The following is a 20,638-nucleotide window of genomic DNA, read 5'->3' as shown; positions in this document are numbered from 1 at the left end:
ATTTAGCCGTCCCCGTCACCGTTAGCTCGCGCACAAAAAAAAACGTATACGCAAGTCAAGCCGCAAATGAAATCGCTGTTCAAACCACACATGTGAGGTATCGCCGCGATCGCCAGAGCGTGGGCAATAATTAAAAAAAAAGAGCTACACTCTAACTCTAAACTGGTAACCGTTAAATAAATTTAAAGCGTCGCAGATTGAGATCTCTATTGACCGTAGTTTGTCGCCATCCCACGGGGGGGCGCAATTTTAAACCGTAACATGTTTGGTATCTATTTACTCGGCGTGACATCATCTTTCACAATATACAAAAAAAATGGGCTAACTTTACTGTTTAGTATTTTTTAAATGCAGTGAAATGTGATTTTTCAAATTTTTTCCAAAAAAATGGCGTTTTAAAGACCGCTGCGCAAATACCGCGTGACAAAAAATTTTGCAATGACTGACATTTTATTCTCCAGAGTCTTTGCTAAAAAAATATATATAATGTTTGGGGGTTCTAAGTAGTTTTCTAGGAAAAAATACTGGTTTTAACTTGTGAACAAAAAGTGTCCGAAATAGGGCTGGGGCTAAAGTGGTTAAGTTGTAGTGTGTGGCTTCCATGGATCCAACTTGTTTTTTCAGCACATCCCATAGATGCTCAATGGATTGAGATCTGGAGAAATTAGGGGCCAAGTGAACAACTTGAGCTAATTTTTGTGTTCTTTAAGCAATTCTTGAACCATTATTGCAGTGCAGCAGGGCGCATTATCCTGCTGAAAGAAGCCACCGCCATCAGGGAATACTGTTTCCATGAAGGGGTGTACTTGGTCAGCAACAATGTTTAGGTAGGTGGTACATGTCAAGTAACATCCACGTGAGTGGCAGGTTTACCTGCAGAACAATACCCAAAGCATTACACTGCCTACACAGGCTTGCCCTCTTTCTTATACTGCAGCCTGGTGCCATCTCTTTCCTAGGTAAGTGACGCACACACATCTGGCCATCCACATAATGTAAGAAAGAAAGATGTAAGAAAACATGATTCATAAAATCAGGTCACCTTCTTCTATTGCTTTATGGTCCAGTTCTGATGATCACTTGCCCATTTTATACACTTTTAGCTGTGTACATGGGTCAGCATGGTAATCTTAACCAGTCTGTGGCTACGCAGCCCCATACACAACAGACTTCGATGCCCATTTTTTTCTGCTTTCAACACATCAGCCTCAGGGACAACATGTTGCTGCCTAATATATCCCACCGACTTCGAAATGCCATTGAACCAAGATGATCAATGTTCTTGACTTAAAGTGATACTAAACACATACTGTTTAATTTGCATTAACCCTTCTCTTTATGTACAGTGGGTACGGAAAGTATTCAGACCCCCTTAAATTTTTCACTCTTTGTTATATTGCAGCCATTTGCTAAAATCATTTAAGTTCATTCTTCTTCCTCATGAATGTACACATAGCACCCCATACTGACAGAAAAACACAGAATTGTTGACATTGTTGCAGATTTATTAAAAAAGAAAAACTGAAATATCACATGGTCCTAAGTATTCAGACCCTTTGCTGTGACACTCATATATTTAACTCAGGTGCTTTCCATTTATTCTGATCATCCTTGAGATGGTTCTACACCTTCATTTGAGTCCAGCTGTGTTTGATTATACTGATTGGACTTGATTAGGAAAGCCACACACCTGTCTATATAAGACCTTCCAGATCACAATGCATGTCAGAGCAAATGAGAATCATGAGGTCAAAGGAACTGCCTGAAGAGCTCAGAGACAGAATTGTGGCAAGGCACAGATCTGGCCAAGGTTACAAAAAGATTTCTGCTGCACTTAAGGTTCCTAAGAGCACAGTGGCCTCCATAATCCTCAAATGGAAGACGTTTGGGACGACCAGAACCCTTCCTAGAGCTGGCTGTCCGGCCAAACTGAGCTATCGGGGGAGAAGAGCCTTGGTGAGAGAGGTAAAGAAGAGATGCAGTCAGGAGATGGGAGAAAGTTGTAGAAAGTCAACCATCACTGCAGCCCTCCACCAGTCGGGGCTTTATGGCAGAGTGGCCCGACGGAAGCCTCTCCTCAGTGTAAGACACATGAAAGCCCGCATGGAGTTTGCTAAAAAACACCTGAAGGACTCCAAGATGGTGAGAAATAAGATTCTCTGGTCTGATGAGACCAAAATAGAACTTTTTGGCCTTAATTCTTAGCGGTATGTGTGGAGAAAACCAGGCACTGCTCATCACCTGTCCAATACAGTCCCAACAGTGAAGCATGGTGGTGGCAGCATCATGCTGTGGGGGTGTTTTTCAGCTGCGGGGACAGGACGTCTGGTTGCAATCGAGGGAAAGATGAATGCGGTCAAGTACAGGGATATCCTGGACAAAAACCTTCTCCAGAGTGCTCTGGACCTCAGACTGGGCCGAAGGTTTACCTTCCAACAAGACAATAACCCTAAGCACACAGCTAAAATAACGAAGGAGTGGCTTCACAACAACTCCGTGACTGTTCTTGAATGGCCCAGCCAGAGCCCTGACTTAAACCCAATTGAGCATCTCTGGAGAGACCTAAAAATGGCTGTCCACCAACGTTTACCATCCAACCTGACAGAACTGGAGAGGATCTGCAAGGAGGAATGGCAGAGGATCCCCAAATCCAGGTGTGAAAGACTTGTTGCATCTTTCCCAAAAAGACTCCTGGCTGTATTAGATCAAAAGGGGGCTTCTACTAAATACTGAGCAAAGGGTCTGAATACTTAGGACCATGTGATATTTCAGTTTTTCTTTTTTAATAAATCTTCAACAATGTCAACAATTCTGTGTTTTTCTGTCAGTATGGGGTGCTATGTGTACATTCATGAGGAAGATGAATGAACTTAACCACTTAAGCCCCGGAGGATTTGGCTGCTAAACGACCAGAGGGTATTTTGCGATTCGGCACTGCGTGACTTTAACGGACAATTGCGCGGTCGTGCGACGCTGTACCTAAACGAATTTGGCGTCCTTTTTTTCCCACAAACAGAGCTTTCTTTTGGCGGTATTTGATCACCTGTGCGATTTTTTGATCACGCGCTATAAACAAAAAAAGAGCGTAAATTTTGCAAAAATAGCAATATTTTTCCCTTTTTTTTATATGAAATTCCCCCAAAAAAAAATTTAAAAATCAAAATTTTTTTAAATTTTCGGCCAATTTGTTTTATGCTACCTATGTTTGGTAAAAAAAATCGCAAAAAGCGTATTTTGATTGGTTTGCGCAAAAGTTATTGCGTTTACTAACAAAGGGAAAGATTTTTGTCATTTTTGTTGTTTTTTTTTTTAACGCGTAATGGCGGCGATCTGCGATTTTTTTTGCGGTACTGCGACATTGCGGCGGACAGATCGGACCCTTGACTGACATTTTTGACACTTTTGGGGTTAGCAGTGACATTTCTACAGTAATCAGTGCTATATATATGCACTGTTACTGTAAAAATACACTGGTAGTGAAGGGGTTAACTTTATTTGAGAGGGAGGGGCTGTGTGTGTCCCTAGGGGCGTGATTCTAACTGTGATTGGCTGTGGCTTCAGCTGTATGCAGAGTGATCAACGGATCTACATAGTAGATCCATATGATCAGCTCTCATACAGAGGGGAGAATGACAGGCAGCTTGTTTACACAAGCTGCCTGACTTTCTCCCTCTCCCCCGCCGATCGCAGAGTGGCCGGCGGCGATCGGGTCCGCCGGTCACACGCGCGGGGGGGTCCGTGACCACGCGGGAGCGCGCCTCCGGCGGCGCGCGCTCGCTCCCTAAACCCTCACAGGCGAGCGACGTAGACCTACGTCACTTTGCCTGTGAGGGGCTGACCGCCGCCGTAGATAGTCGTGCGGCGGTCGGCAAGTGGTTAAATGATTTTAGCAAATGGCTGCAATATAACAAAGAGTAAAAAATTTAAGGGGGTCTGAATACTTTCCGTACCCACTGTATATGGATAATGGTACCTTTTTTCTAAATGTATATATAGCTGTCATGTGACCTAGCTTTTTCCCAGCCCATCTGCATGCAAACATTGGTGGGAGGAGTGTCTAGTCATCTGCTGCCAGTCACATTTTCTAAAGAAAAAAATATTAAGTACAAAGGAAAAATGCATAATTAATATGAAATAAAGGTCTGAATTTGTCACACACATATGTATTTAAATTCAAACCTTTATTTTATTGTGCTAAAACATTGTGTGGGCTATCTAGGGGAGGTTCTGCCAATAACCTGTTTCACATCTCTTCAGCCTGTGTCAATTTTTTATATGTGGAGAGATCCCAAAACAGCAGTTGGGAAAAGGAACCCTTCCAATCTGAGAGACCTAGAGCTGTCGGAGAAAGAAGAGTGGTCCAAAATTCCAGTAGAGAGGTGTAAGAAACCCATTAATGGTTTTAGGAAGCAATTAATTTCAGTTATTTTTCCAAGGGTTGTGCTACAAAATAATAAATTGAGAGTGCCAATAATTTTGTCTAGTCCATTTTTGGAGTTTTTTGTCATATGTGTCAGATTTGTCTTTTTGTTTCTCCACTTTTTCATGTCATACCAATACAACCAAAAGAAATAAACATGAGAATGCCTATGCATTTGTAATTGCAACAATTTTCCAGGTGAAGTGGGGCATTATCTGACAGAAATGCAGGGGCACCAATATTTTTGACCATGACTGTATAATACAGGTTCTTCATACTCCACTCTGTATTCCAGTCCTGACACTTCTAGCTTGCATGTGCATGAATATTTTCTGCTACTGGTAGCTGCTGGTTCCCATTCATACGAGGTGGTATCAAAAAGGTATGAGACTAGCTCGGTTTACAAGAAAGTGCTCTATTTATCTATGTTTACACACTATCACCTTCAAAATAGTCCCCTTGCACAGCAATACAGCGCTCCCAGCATTCCTGACACTTCTAAAAGGATGTCTTCTTTTCGAAGCGTGGATCTCGGCATTGGAGTGTGCAGCGAGATCATGTTTTTTTGGGAAAAACTCATGTGTGAGGTGAGGTGAGTTATGGGGTGCATGGTGGTCGTGCAGTATCCAGTTTTTGACATTTGCGTTTTGTTCTAACTTGCTGTCCATTTTGAAATAGCAGACGTGATAACGCAAGTGGTCAGAATAGCACCAGTTGCACAGCTCCTGATGTATACAGGAAGATGTCTTTTGGCACACTGACTTATGAAGGTTATAACTCTCCTGTGCTTGCAGCCTTGTGCTGCCATCTATTGGCGGGTTAAAACTAGTCTCAACAATTTTTGATACCACCTAGAATATGTAGCTTTTGGCTGCTAAGAAACTAAAATTGCTAGCCCTGTTGCCTTTCCTTAATAAGGATGAGCTTTGAGTTTGAGTCGAACGTAAGTTCAACTCGAACATCGGGCGTTTGTGTGTTCACTGATCACACAAACAAATAGGGCACTCGGTGGGAAGTTTGCCCGCCAATGAGTGCCCCATCATGCACTGCACTGGTCAGTGAATAAATTACTGATTGTCTGATGATTGGCCAAAACATGCACCTGTATGCCTTGGCCAATCACAGCACAATGTCCGTGATTGGCAAAAGGCGGGGGACCTTTAGCCAATCATGGTTCAGGGGCTTAGTCCACGCCCCACACTATATAAAGCTGCTGCTTATATGGCAGTGTGTATAATGTGTTAGGCGAGATAGGAGTGAGATTAGGCAGGTAGTTAGTGGATTGTGCATTGTATCTAGTAATAGATCAGGCCATGTAGTAAATATATATATATATATATATATATATATATATATATATTGACAACACTGAAGAAATTAAACTTTGCTACAACGTAAAGTAGTGAGTGTACAGCTTGTATAACAGTGTACATTTTCTGTCCCCTCAAAATAACTCAACACAGCCATTAATGTCTAAACAGCTGGAAACAAAAGTGAGTACACCCCTAAGTGCAAATGTCTAAATTGGGCCTAATTAGCCATTTTTCCTCCCCGGTGGCATGTGACTCAGCAGGTGTGTTAAATTTGGTGTTATCCCTCTCACTCTATCATACTGGTCACTGGAAGTTCAACATGGCACCTCATGGCAAATTGTCTGAGGATCTGAAAAAAAGAATTGTTGCTCTACATAAAGATGGCCTAGGCTGTAAGAAGATTGCCAAGACCCAGAAACTGAGCTTCAGCACGGTGGCCAAGACAATACAGAGATTTACCAGGACAGTTTCCACTAAGAACAGGCCTCGCCACGGTCGACCAAAGGAGTTGAGTGCATATACTCAGCGTCATATCCAGCAGTTGCCTTTGGGAAGTAGACGTATGAGTGCTGCCAGCATTGCTGCAGAGGTTGAAGGGGTGGGGGGTCAGCCTGTCCGTGCTCAGACCATACGCCGTGCATCAAATTAGTCTGCATGGCTGTCATCTCAGAAGGAAGCCTCTTCTAAAGATGATGCACAAGAAAGCCCGCAAACAGTTTGCTGAAGACAAGTAGACTAAGGACAGGGATTACTGGAACCATGTCCTGTGGTCTGATGAGACCAAAATAAACTTATTTGGTTCAGATGGAGTCAAGCATGTGTGGAGGCAACCAGGTGAGGAGTATAAAGACAAGTGTGTCTTGCCTACAGTCAAGCATTTTGGGGGAGTGTCATGGTCTGGGGCTGCATGAGTGCTGCTGGCACTGGGGAGCTACAGTTCATTGAGGGAACCATGAATGCCAACATGTCTTTACTGAAGCAGAGCATGAGCCCCTGCCTTCAGGAACTGAGCCACAGGGCAGTAATCCAACATGATAATGACCCCAAACACACCTTCAAGATGACCACTGCCATTCTAAAGAAGCTGAGGGTAAAGGTGAGGGACTGGCCAAGCATGTCTTCATACGTAAACCTTATTGAGCATCTGTGGCACATCCTCAAATGGAAGGTGGCGGAGCGCAAGGTCTCTAACATCCAGCAGCTCCGTGATGTCATCATGCAGTAGTGGAAGAGGACTCCAGTGGTAACCTGTGAAGCTCTGCTGAACTCCTTGCCCAAGAGGGTTAAGGCAGTGCTGGAAAAAATTGGTGGCCACACAAAATATTGACACTTTGGGCCAAATTTTGGACATTTTCACTTATGGGTGTACTCACTTTTGTTGCCAGAGGTTTAGACATTAATGGCTGTGTGTTGAGTTATTTTGAGGGGACTGCAAATTTACATTGTTATACAAGCTGTGCACTCACTACTTTACATTGTAGCAAAGTGTTATTTCTTCAGTGTTGTCACATGAAAAGATATAATAAAATATTTACAAAAATGTGAGGGGTGTACTCACTTTTGTGACATACTGTATATATATATATATATATATATATATATATATATATATACACACACACACATATACAATATATATATATATATATATTTTTTAAGTAAATTTATATAACATTATCTTGCAACATTGCAATAGATTGAGGGATGGTTAAAACACATAATTGATTACATGAGGATTATGTTGTGTAAATTTTCAATTCACTTCAATTAGCCAATCATGTGAAAAACTATTTTCTGTCAAATTATGTCATCTGCAAGATTGGGTATTTAAAGTTAACTGGAATGATTGGATAATTAAAGTGAACTTTCACTTAGACAACATGTGGTTAATTTTGACACTTACTTTCAATTACCATCCGCGTGTCCGAGTGATCTTTCAGATGATGCTATAAGGTGTAAAACCCCCCTTTACTTTCACATTCATTCAGCAAAGAATAAACTCTAGTGAAAGGAAGACATCCCCTACACAGGATCTGCAGCCCACTTCCACTACCTAACTTTGATTTTGTATAAAAATTTTTGCTTATAACAATTTTTTTTTTCAGTAATGCCTCGTACACACGCATCGATTATTGGCCGGGAATTTTTAGGCCAACGTCCGATCGGCCGATTTTCGGCTTGTTAGTACGATGCTTTCGACAACCGACTCCGACTTTTCGGCCGAAAAAAATCTGGTGTGCAGGCTATAAAATTTTTGTTGGCCGTCAAGAGAACGGCCGATTTTTGTGCAGTCAGTACAGATTTCGGCAGACAAAAATCTGATGAGCATGACTGGGCATGCTCAGAGAAGAAAAAACACACGGAAAGTAAACCAGCACATGACATCACTTCTGAAGTTGGTTTTTGTTGGCCGAGAAAATTTGTGTGCAGTCTAGAGCACATTTCAACCAACACAACAACACTGGACAAAAGACGGCCGATCGGTCGGCCGATAATCTTTGCATGTGTACGAGGCATAAGACTTGTTCACATGGGCTTGAGATCAAAACTATTAGACCTTGTTCATTAGGCCTTGTTCAAACGACAGTTAGCATGCCTCAATATAGCAAACACCCAAAATACACTTATGGTTTTTAAAGCAGATTTAGCTGCAAAAAATCTCATAAAAATATATACTAAATGGATGTGCCGTCTCTTTAGTCACAACAGTAAAAGGACGTAATGTCAGAGGAAGTAGGTGTAAACAAAAAAGTCTCTCCTTCTTAAAATGTTCATTGAGTGACTGTCATGATGATGCTCTTGATACAATATTTTCTGGGCCACAGATGGGGCACAAGTATGTGGACCAGGAGTTCAGTTTTCGCTGGTTTCACGTGTTTTCCAAGTCAGTAAGAACTAGGTAAACAGCGTATTCTGGAGAAGGTCAGCCTCTAGCAAAGCAGCTTTCCGGTGAAGTCCTGTCCTGGCTGCCTCATAAGTCAGGCTCTGCAAGCCTCAATTAGTTGAACTTTTCAGCACACTATAGCTTCAAGGCTTCCTTTTTGTGTGGCACAAGTAAAAAAAAACACCCATTTTCTATTATTGACTGTTCTGCTAGTTGGCAGCTTTAATAGCTCAATTTTCTCAGTTTTGTAGCATTGTACATAACTTCAACTATGCTTCTGAAAAACGGTTTTCAAAGAATGTGTGGCTGTGTATCTAGCAGCAGTTGGCAAAAACACATAATACACATATATTACAGCAAATGTGCTGTGTATTATCCACTGACATATTTGTTATACTTTTTGGTCCTTTTGAATCAGAAAGTATTCTCCAACTGCTGGATTTTCTCATATTCCTTTTTAACACTGAAGGTCACATAACACGTATCTGTAGAATACATTTTTTCTCATGCTTCATGACCATTGCTAACTCACTGTAATTGTTTTTTCAGTCTAATGGTTTGTTAAATATTTTATAGCTCAGGCAAGTATTTGTATACCCATCAAGAGGTTTATTTCAGAAATAGATGAAAATAAACTCTGACGGAAAGCTAGAAAAGGGCAGAGAAACAGACAAGCTCTCTCTGACCAAAAATAACTTGCAAGGGTAGGTTTTGTTGCTCATTTATTTATGAACCTTTATTTCATGTTATAGAGGACCATGTAGTTTTACAGGTAGACTGTTCACACTTAAAGCAATACATTTTTCTGTAACTTCATCATTTAACTAAAACCAGTGAAACACTCCAGTGAAACCCAAACATTACAAAGAACATTCAGTTACAAAGAAAAATGTACCTGAATTTTTACACGAATGTTGTGGTCTATGTGGTCTAATTTCTTTACATCATAATAGAAGATAAAGATAGTCTTGCTTAGCAGACTCATTTGCCATTCATTAATAGAATAACCCTGCATCCCTACCAAAATGTATATGTTCATGAACATTGCATTGACATGCTTTGTTGTGAGTGTAGGTGTATAATGTGTTTTTCATTTCAGTTGACTTAACTGCCAAAATGTAGGCCAATCCCTGCCACACCCAAAAATAAAGCATACAGGACAGGGTGTGCAATGTAATTACTTTGGAACGGCACCAGCATTTCATCCCAACTGTGAAGCATGATGTAGGAAATAGGGGCATATACAGAGGCTAGATAGAATGCTATAATTGAGGCAATAAGGAAGTGCAAATATTGTTAGGGTAGCATTATGTCATATAAAGGTTAAAAGAAGAAAAATGAGACTGGCATGACCTAATGAGAGCTGTTCATGCAAGAAAGCCCAGAAATATTAAAGACCTGAAATAGCTGTGTAACCAAGAATGGTCTAATATTTCCCATAAGATTTGTGCAAATCAGTTCAGCAGCTAAAGCTAAAATCAGTTGAGATTATTGTTAATATAATCTCTATCAGCTACTATATAAAAATATTCATAGATATTTCTATTGTTTTTCCACCAAGTGAATATTTGAACCGATTCTTCAGTAAAGACCAGAATAAGTACAACTGCTTATGTTTTATTAGTCTAAGCAATTTGGGTTGGTCTATTACTTAAGCTGTGACCACACTTCAAGTATAAATTTAGGAAATTCTAAAAGGCTTTCAATGTTTTTAGCACATACATTAGACAAACAATTTCTGCTTCGTCTAATTTAATTCAGCATTGTTTGAGTACATCAAACCACTCTGGTTTTAAACTCCTTATTAGTAACCTGACGTTTTGGAAAAGCTAAACCAATGTTTGTGATTTCTCAGGCTAGAAATTTTAATAATATAATTCTCCAACCAAAATGGATTCATGAATGTGCGTAATCAGATGTACATCCTGAAAATAATAATAATTGATGGATTAATGAAAAAGGGCACATTTATATACAATCAGTATAACTACTGACCCTATCCAATGGATGCATTCAAAACTTTGGGTCAGCAGTGCATCCAAGGAAGTCATCCATGTCCTGATATGTAGGCATGGCGCACTTCACAATAATAAAAAAAAAAAACCTGCAGAATGGTACGCTATTACTGCTTGATTGTAACTAAAGCCTAACCATTTGCCGACCGCCGCACGACTATTTACTGCGCCGGTCAGCCCCTCACAGGCAAAGCGACGTAGGACTACGCCGCTAGCCTGTGAGGCTCTAGGGAGTGAGAGCGCGCACCGGCGGAGGCGTGCTCCTGCTCCCACTCGGTCACAGACCCCCCCCCCCCCTGCGTGTGCCCGGCGGACCCGATGTCTGCCGGGCACTCGCGATCGGCCGTTACAGCGGGAGAAAGGCAGGCGGCTAATGTAAACAAAGCCGCCTGTCATTCTTCCCTGTGTAAAGGTGATCAAATACCACCAAAAGAAAGCTCTGTTTGTGAGGAAAAAAGGACGTAAAATTCGTTTAGGTACAGCGTCGCACGACCACGCAATTGTCCGTTAAAGTCACGAAGTGCCGAATCACAAAATAGGCCCTGGTCAGGAAGGGGGTAAAATCTTCCGGGGCTTAAGTGGTTAAACAGTTTGTGCAGTCTCTTTACAAAATATAGACAGACAGAGCAGTTACAATACAATTCAAGACATGAGCATTATAAGGACCCTGATTATGAGAGCTTACAATCTAAAATGGAAAGGCAAGTGAAACAAAAAGGTAATAATAACTGTGTGGAAATTAGTTTTTTGAGAATTAAAATGTCAGTTGATAGATAGAGGCAGGATAGGCTTTCCTGAAGAGATGAGTTTTCGGGAATGCCTAAAGGCGGACCGAGTAGGAAATAGTCAAAAAGGTTGAAGTGGAGAGCTTAAGAGGAAGGGACATGCACTGAAGAAATCCTGCACATTAACATAGGAAGAGGAGATAAGGTAGCTAAAAAGCACAAGGTCTTAGGAAGAGTGAAGAGGACAATTTAGATGATATTTTGAGCTTGTATTGATATAGCTGGGAGCAGAATTATAGATGGCTTTGCATTTTTTTGTTAGTATTTTGAATTTTATACATTAGGTGATTGGAAGCTGGTGGTTCATTCATAACAGATTAAAGGGGTGACTTTTGATCTGCATATTATGTCGGGTAAAGCAACTGTGCAAATTAAGAAAAAAAAAAAAGTCCTTCCTCCCCCTCCTTTCCTAGTTATTAATTTGTTACCTTTTCTATAGTTAAACTTTTTTTCATTACTTTGTTCCTTAATTTATTTTATGGACTCATTTAAAAAAAAAATAAAAAAATGAAAAAAACGGAAAGAGTGCCTTTATTTCTTTTATAAGGAACTTTACAGCATTACTGACAGACATTACTGAATTAATAAATCACAATTAGCACTATCCCATCCACGGGACTCCTGCTCCCTTCTTGGCCTAAATGAAGAATCTGAGAGTAGCAGGAGCCATAGGTGCCGACTGCTTTAAGTCGAACCCTTTTGGGAGGAAGGGGGATTGTGCCTGAGCTTGCTGAGGGGACACCTGCAAGAAGGAGGAAGAGACAGCTCCAACGGGAGACGAAGTGGTGATAAGCAATATCCTTCCTACAGAGCAGGTAAATAGAACATCTTTTTTATTTTAATAAAAATAAATATGGTTTAGTATCACTTTAATTTGTGTTGCTTATTTACAGTATGCTATAATATTTTTCTATAATTGAATGTGTTTGTAGATTTCCTTTGTTTCTTGTTTTGGGTGACATTTGATAACTTGTAGGGTTTTCTTACAAGATATATTAATGCCTCTGTTTGTACTGTAACATTTTTCAGTGTTTGTTGAAGTAGCAGATAGTGTAGTAGGCTATATTCACAGAGCTAATATACTAGGATAAACATCCTTATTTTTAAAGAGATACATTTTTTTTTCAGTTTAGATAAGATTTAAAAATTACAGCAAAATGGATGAAAATGAAGATCCTTATCTTTGTGTAAAGCTTTATGAGGTTCTGTGTGAAAAGATACTGTGTCTGGGCAAAGAAAAATGAAGTATGTCTCTAGGTGCTATACAGGCTCAATTCTCAGTGTTGTTTATCTGTAACCACTTGTCTACTGGGCATTTTCACCCCCCTTCCTGACCAGGCCGAATTTTAGCTTTTAGTGCTTTCACACTTTGAATGCATGTTCATGCAACAATGTACCCAAATTAAAATTCTATATGTCTTATGATAGATAGAGCTTTCTTTTGGTGGTATTTAATCATCACTGGGTCTTATTTTTTATTTTTTGATAAACAAACAAAAAAAAACCCTGAAAATTTTGAAATAAAAACTCTTTTTTTTGTTTCTGTTATGAAGTTTTGCAAATAAGCATCTTCTTCATTATTGTGCACTGATGGGCACTCATAAGCTGCACTGGTTTGCACTGATCAACACTGATTGACACTGATGGGGCTGCACTGATGATCAGTGCCCTGATTATCAGTGGAAATGTCCGCTTCACAGGAAAGCCATTTATCAGCTCTCTTTTCCTCACACAGTGACAGCACTGAGGAAAGGAAATGCCGATAACCAGGATTTGCATACTTGGGATCAGCTGTGTTTGGACACAGCCGATCACATGGTAAAGGGCTGCTGTGATTGGCCCTTTACCTTGATCTGTGATCATCTGTGTCTGAAGGACACGGCGATCACAGGGAGCGCCCGATACCATCACCAGGGGAAAACAGAGGGGGCGAGGTTCTGGGAGGATGTCAATAGATGCCCTCCCAGAACTGGACAAGCATGCTGAAGCCATCTTTTGGCTATGGTTAAAAACACTGCAGTACAGAACAATACCATTTGATCTGACACAGCCACTGGTCTCAATTTGACATATGTGGTGGTCTGTGTCCCTGAATGCAGGCCATGTACCCTCGCACAGGTGTATGAAATGATATACCCCATGTGAACGAGGCCTTACAGAACACCCTCCTTATGTTTTAGAGATAAATAGGGTGGGATGTTCTGTCCATATTGCAAATGGCAGGGGTATGGACAAGAAATCTGACTTCTGAGCTAAAGTACCTATATGCGCAGAAAATAAAATACCTAGGAAAAGCATAAAAAGTCTAGCAAGACACTTTGTATTTATCCTTGTTCTCCCATTGTAATGTACAGCTATAACTGTACTCCTTTGTTTAAAGCTGTATTACATCAAATTTCTTACCTTACAATACATAACGATGCAGTACTAACGATTACTATGATAGCCAAAAAAGATAATCCGTACATGAGAAGGACAGTAGAAAGTGAAGCAGTTCCTGAAAAATTAAATAAAATGATCAAATATTACAAAATAACTATATATCATTCTAAACTGATACATTTCTGCTTGATATATATTGTTGCCCCATTACTGAAATATCATGTCACTATTCCTGGTTCTTCTCCATGCTCGTTAACAGCACTATACATCCTTTGGAAGGTAAAATATTTTACATTACATATAATAATAATACTGAAACATAAAATAAGTGCAGTGCAGCAGGTATATACAGTAGATATGCTATACACAAACAAAATTAAAAATTAGTGCTACAATAAATTGTACCATATTATAACATACAGTACATGTAAAGTCTACTCGTTGATCAAACAGCACTCCACTAGACTCTTGAGTAAAAACACTATGTAATGATGTGAAAAAAATTCAACATAATTCTGAAAAGTCCCATATACAGTATATAGTGAAAACCACTGTGTAATGCAGTGACAGATCATGTATCTTCACAGTACTTCTGGTGACCCACCTCAGTCAGGTGCAATGCCTGCTCACCTCAAATATTAGACTATCACCACTACAGAGTCTAACACGCATCTGACCAATTCCTCCTATAGGAGTTGCATCAAGAACTCCTTTTCTTCACGTCCAGGGGTATGACTGCTACCTTTCCCTCTTCACTCCTCAGTCATCGGCATAATGAACTGGCCTCTAAGACATGGCAGGTTACATTTGTGTTGATCTTGCATTATATGTAACTCAAGGTGGATCTCTCCATGGACTTCTTCATCAAGATTTACACGGTCCAAGTTAATCCAACTGTCAATACCTCTTGGTTGTGATGCAATGTATCCCTTAGTGAGTGATATCTTGCCTATAACATCATCATGCCCAATTGTGTGTTCAAACATCACATATCATTAAAGTGGGAAGTGCAAAGTGAATTCTTCCCCCTAAAAATGGGTTCAGATCCTTCCAGACAGTGGCTGTGCACACCAGTACTTCATTACCCACCTTGACTTTGTAGTATGGGTCACTGGTGCCTGACCTCTGTACAGATCCACACGACTCTGCTGACAGAAACAAGCACCCTGCTGATACAATGGCACGGAGCTCACTGTCAGCCTTCCATTAATCCGGGGCTGCATGACCCTTAACCCTTCTATGAGTTTTAGGCAGATGCCTCTGACAGGGGGAAAACCTGGACGGGGGATTCTCTCCTCCCTGCAAGCCAGGCTGCCATTTAGACATGGATGAGCAAGTTTGGGGTGGAGGAACTTGACTGGCTTGCACAGAGTCCTGACCTCAACCCGACAGAACATCTTTGGGATTAATTAGAGTGCAGACTGCGAGCCAGGCCTTCTCTCCAACATCCGTGCCTGGCCTACAAATGTGCCTCTGGAAGAATAGTCAAACATTCCCATAGACACACTCCTAAACCTTGTACATACCTCTACACATTCACAAAAAAAGTGAAAAGCAAAAAACCACACACACACAAAGTCCTTTATTATCAAAAAAAAGTCTTGTGATATAAATCCACCATCAATCACATCCCCCAGAAATGCAGATTCACGTCATTCACAACATAACATGGACATGGCCATGTTTGGTTAATGACTTCATAGAGATTCCCATATTGTCATTGAATTCCGCCTTTTTGTTTACAATTAGCTGTCATTAGCACAGTTTTGGGCATAATCTACATTTTTAACTTTGGGCAGGCAGTAAAAAATAACTGTCACAGCGGTAATCGGAATGCCAAAAGTCCAGATGCATATCTTTCATGTAGCCACATCCCCTCCACTTCCTGTCATCACCCAGCCGAGAGAGGTGCTGTTTGGAGCCGCATCCATCTTGCCACTTCTGGAAGCTGCTGATGCTTATGTTCCAGCCTGAAGTCTGGCAACTGCACTTCTTTTAAGAACAAGGGTGTATTGGCGCAACAAGGACTCAGAGGTGACCCTCAATAGACCTACTATGGGGACATGTAGGACAATAACGGACCTAAATAATATCTGAAGAGTCCATAAAGTCCATAAACACAACAGGTCTGTGAACACTTGAAGGCAGCTTTGTCACAAGTGGAGAAGATGAACTTGCAGGGTACTATGAGAGAAGACAGCGCCACTCTAAGTGTAATATGACTCGGTGTTTATTAAAAATTCACCATACTGGGTACTCACAATGTACAAGAGGTAAAACAGCAGTGGATATACATCTCAGGGGATCGGTTGGTCCAAATGCCTGGGCGGAAAGGAACTGATGCACTCCGAGGATCCGTGTCTAGCTGTGGGGATCAGCGTTATCCGGTCCCTGGGGACACTTACAGCGCTCCCGGCGGCGGACTTCCGGTTTGGGCGTGAAGTGTAGAGCGTGGGGCGTGATGACATAGGCGACGCGTTGTCGGAGCATGTGCTCCTTCCTCAGGCCTCTAGCAAAGCTAAAACTTCTTTTAAGAACTCTGTTTCAATTAGTCACATGCCTGCTGAACTCTGCAGCCTCAAGGTGATCCTAAGGAGGGCTATCAGGGTCTTTGACAAGCCTTATTCTACTTCTATCTAGTGAGTGCATTTTTATTGTCTTTTATGCTTTTTAATAAATTGCTACGCCTAGATGGAGGCAACCTCTTGTGTTTGTTTTTTTATATGTGCATTAGGATCTCAAGACCTAATTTGAGAGGAGCTGCATCCATTTTACCTGGCGTTCCCTACCACTTTCCTGGCCCTGTTATATTCCCCCGTTTAATGATGGTTGTATTACAGTCAGCGCAATAGCTTACTCTTTTTCTTTTGTATATCTTTCTTAAATGTCTTTAATTGTATGTGTAGCCAGAACATTCTTAGTTTTGGACAGTGGCGGCTGGTGCTCCATGGTCCAGGGGGGGGGCAGCAGATGGACCACACCATACCCCCTAGACCACGCCAGCTCACTCACACACCATACCATCCCCCACCTCATGTCGCTGGCTCACTCACCCTGGACTGAAGTGGAGAGAAGGTGGCGGCGGCTTCCAATGCATCTCCTCCCTCCTCCTCCTTGGCCAATAGCATGGCCTCTCCTTTTGGCCAACCGGGAAACGGGTCTCAGGACCCGTTTCCTGATTGGCTGGGATTAAAAATTTGTGTGATAATAGTGTATATTTATTCGCTATTGTCACACAACTGGGTGGGCTCAGGGTGCAATGCTCTGCGCCCCGAGCCCACCCTTTTTTGAAGCCTATTAGAGCCTCTGGCTCTAATCACGTGCTTAAAAAAAAAACCATTGGAATCCATGCGTCTGGTGCCCTGCATGTAGATTGGGGTCGGCGCCCCTGTGCACCTAATGCACAAGCCGTCACTGGTTTTGGATTATGTAGGGAAACATAAGATCTAGTTTTTATAGATGTCTCTGTACATACCAGGTAGATTTGACCACTTTATTTGTCCTGGTAAACGTTGTCTCTGAGACAGAAATTTGAACAATAAGTGAAACAAAAAAGTCTTCCAATGTGTTCCAGTGACAACTAAGAGGAAGATATCCTTTAACTTCCAGTTGCATCTTTAGGAAGGAAGTGAAGAAGAAGTGGAGAAGAAGGTTCTTATTTTGACTGCTGATGCAAATACTGCTGCCCAGGAATTTTAATTCAGCAATCAGCTTCCCTGCACAGATTCAAACAGAAAAGCACTATTTTGAGACCACTCAAGGTTCTAATTTTTTAACTGAAGCCCTGATGAAGGGGGAGTTCCTTTGACCCCCGAAATGCATTGGATGCCTTTTAACACAACATGAATAAATTAATTTGGACTTTTTTGGTTTGGCACTCCTTCCACATATGAACGTCTGTTTCCCAGAGTGTCACCAGAAAGATACCTGTGAAAATGTCCTCTATGTCCCTGCTCTTAAAACAGGGGATAGCTTTCTTGCAAATGCTAAAATTACAGATGAACTGTATAAGCTGAACTGCAATGAGGTGATTAATACTGCCAAGGAGGAAAAATATTCAAACATGCACATAGCACAGATGACTTGGGCACAGAAGTCCTGACATAATAAAGAAATTAACTGAGCATGACTTTGCAAGTGGAATAAAAATTAGTCCATTTGTTCAAACAATAAATTACACCAACTGCATAAAAGGAGAAATGACAAGAAAACCCTTTCCAAAGCAAAGTAACCGCAGAGCTCAGAAACCTCTGGGACTTAATTAATTCAGATCTTTGAGCTCAAATGGTAAAATTTACTCCATGAAAGAGTTATTTTCTCGCTTTCATAGATATTTTCTTCAGGTATACTACACTATATCTGTTACACAACAAAAGTGAGGTACCAGAGAAACTTGAACAGTATTTGGCTCAAGTAAGCAACACTTTTTTGCAAAATATTGCGCACAGACAGTGGAACTGAATATATAAGTGATAACACACAGGCGATTCTCAGAAAGCATGGATTAATATTGCAAACAACTGTACCATACCACCCAAAACAAAACAGAGTTGCAGAAAAAATAAACTGTACTCTATGTAAGAGTGAAAGAACCATGCTGTTTGGTGAGATGCCAACCACATACTGGGGGAGAGGCAATTATGACCGCATGCTATCTTCAAAATCAATTATCAGGAAAATCAACTCCATATGAACTGTGGAATAAAAAAAGCCCCGAATTTGAATCATCTAAAAAATGTTTTAAAGCAAAGCCTATGTGTACATCCCAAAAGAAAAACATACAAAATGGGATGCTTTCACAAAGGAAGGTGTACTTGTGGAGTACAGGTAATCCCAAAAGGGATACAGAAATATATAAAAAGACACAAACAAGGTAGCCATTAAAAGTGTAATTGTGGATGAAACTTCAGTGTATTCAAAATGTTATGAACTAACACAAATGCTTCAAACTGAGGGAAATGTCACATAAAGATAAGCAACAAAGTGACATAGGAATATAAAATAAAGCAGACAATCCAAATGCTGTAAAAGAAGAAACCGGGCCACAAAGAGGCTTTAATCAGGAAATGCACCAGAAGCAATAAAGGCATCCCAGCCAAACCCCTGTCCTATGTTGCTCACATAGCATTCAAACCAGAACCAGATTTATGGGATGAGATGCAAAGACTTCCAACTCATGCTTTGCAGGAAGAAAAAACTGACATATCATTGCTGCCTGTAGAGAGCCCTGTGTTGTTTACCAACACAAGGCTCTCTTCTGTCATTCACTCAGTTGATCAATGGGTCTCAGCTATAAATCATTGGCTGAGACCCACTGATCAGCTTGTGCTGCAGAGAATGACAGCTCAGGTTTCCAGGTGCATGCGCGGACCCAAAAGAAAGCCCCAATGTACAGGTACGTTACAGTGCGTATACGAGCTGCCCCGCCGCAGCACATATATGGCAAGAAGTTAAGGAGGAATCGGCTACCTCCAAGTATATATGCCCTTAACTTATTTATTCTATGTATGCATCCAAGATGGAGACTTTCATTGATAAGAGATAGGGACCACACTATACAAAGAAGACTTGACGAGGTAGTGCATCTTCCCCATATATTGGCAAATGCTGTGCAACTAAAACATCTTTCTTTTTACAATACAATTGTTAACCTGTTTACAACCGCCCTCTCCAGATGTACTGCGGCAGGCAGCCGCTCCCAGGAGAATCGCCATACATGTACAGCGCTCGCTCTCGGGAGTCTAGGGGGCGAGCGAGCGCACTCCGCCCCCGGCGCACTCCTGCCTCCGCTTGTCAGCGGGGAGGCCGATACGTGTGTCAGGCAGCTCCGATTGCTACCTGACACCCACGATCATTCCCCTCTGAGAGAGAAGGACGGTCAGCTGTTGTAAACACAGCCAACCGTCCTTCTCCCTGAAATGATCACAGAGCTCATGTGATCCTTCTATATAGGATCACATGTCTCTATGGTCATCTCAGAAGCCACGCCCCCCCACAGTTAGAATCACTCCCCTAGGCTCACATTTAACCCCTTGTTCACCCACGGGCTTCCCTGCCAGTGTCATTATTACAGTAACAGTGCATATTTTTAGCACTGATTACTGTAGTAATGTCGCTGGCACCCCAAAAGTGTCAAAAATGTCAGTCAGGGGTCCGATCTGTCCGCCGCAATGTTGCAGTCTCGCAAAAAATCGCAGATCGCCGCCATTACTAGTAAAAATAAATAAACAATAAAAATGACAAATCTTTCCTGTAGTTAGTAGACGCGATAACTTTTGTGCAAACCAATCAAAATACGCTTATTGCAATTTTGTTTTACCAAAAATATGTAGCAAAAAACAAATTGGCATAAAATGTTAAAAAATTTAGATTTTTACATTTTTTTTTGAGAATGTCATATAGCAGAATGTGAAAAATATTGTTTTTTTTTTTTTTTTCAAAACTGTCGCTTTTTTTTTGTTATAGCGCAAAAAATAAAAATCGCACAAAATACCACCACAAGAAAGCTCTATTTGTGGGGGAAAAAGGACGTCAATTTCCTTTCGGTACAGCGTCGCACGACCGCGCAATTGTCCATTAAAGTAATGCAGTGTCGAATCGCAAAATAGGGCCTGGTCAGGAAGGGGGTAAAATCTTCCGGGGCTGAAGTGGTTAAACAGTGTAAATTGTTTTTTGCTGCTTGCTTGCTGGCAAGTGTGCTGTGAATTTGTTGTAATATGTTTGTTCTATGCAAAGCTTCTCCATGTGAACCTTACTTTGAAATGCTAATTATAAATTCTTAGAAGTGGTTGCCATTTTTCTTTAGTATTATAGTATAGTCAATGGCAGTACTAACCCCC

General features: G+C 41.1%; 1 protein-coding gene across 1 annotated transcript in view; it reads right to left on the bottom strand.

Moving 5' to 3' along the window:
* The window catches only part of CD226 (CD226 molecule), a 93,663-nt gene that overhangs the window by 5,206 nt on the left and 67,819 nt on the right, over positions 1–20,638 (bottom strand). Inside the window, exon 4 of the mRNA XM_082259320.1 lies at positions 13,821–13,914. Coding sequence (XP_082115446.1) covers positions 13,821–13,914 — 94 coding nt within the window. The remainder of the gene's footprint in view (positions 1–13,820; positions 13,915–20,638) is intronic.

The sequence above is a fragment of the Pelophylax lessonae genome (assembly GCF_965119305.1).
Source record: "Pelophylax lessonae genome assembly, chromosome: 5".
In the NCBI taxonomy this organism is placed as follows: domain Eukaryota; kingdom Metazoa; phylum Chordata; class Amphibia; order Anura; family Ranidae; genus Pelophylax; species Pelophylax lessonae.
This window is presented reverse-complemented; position numbering and strand designations above follow the sequence as displayed.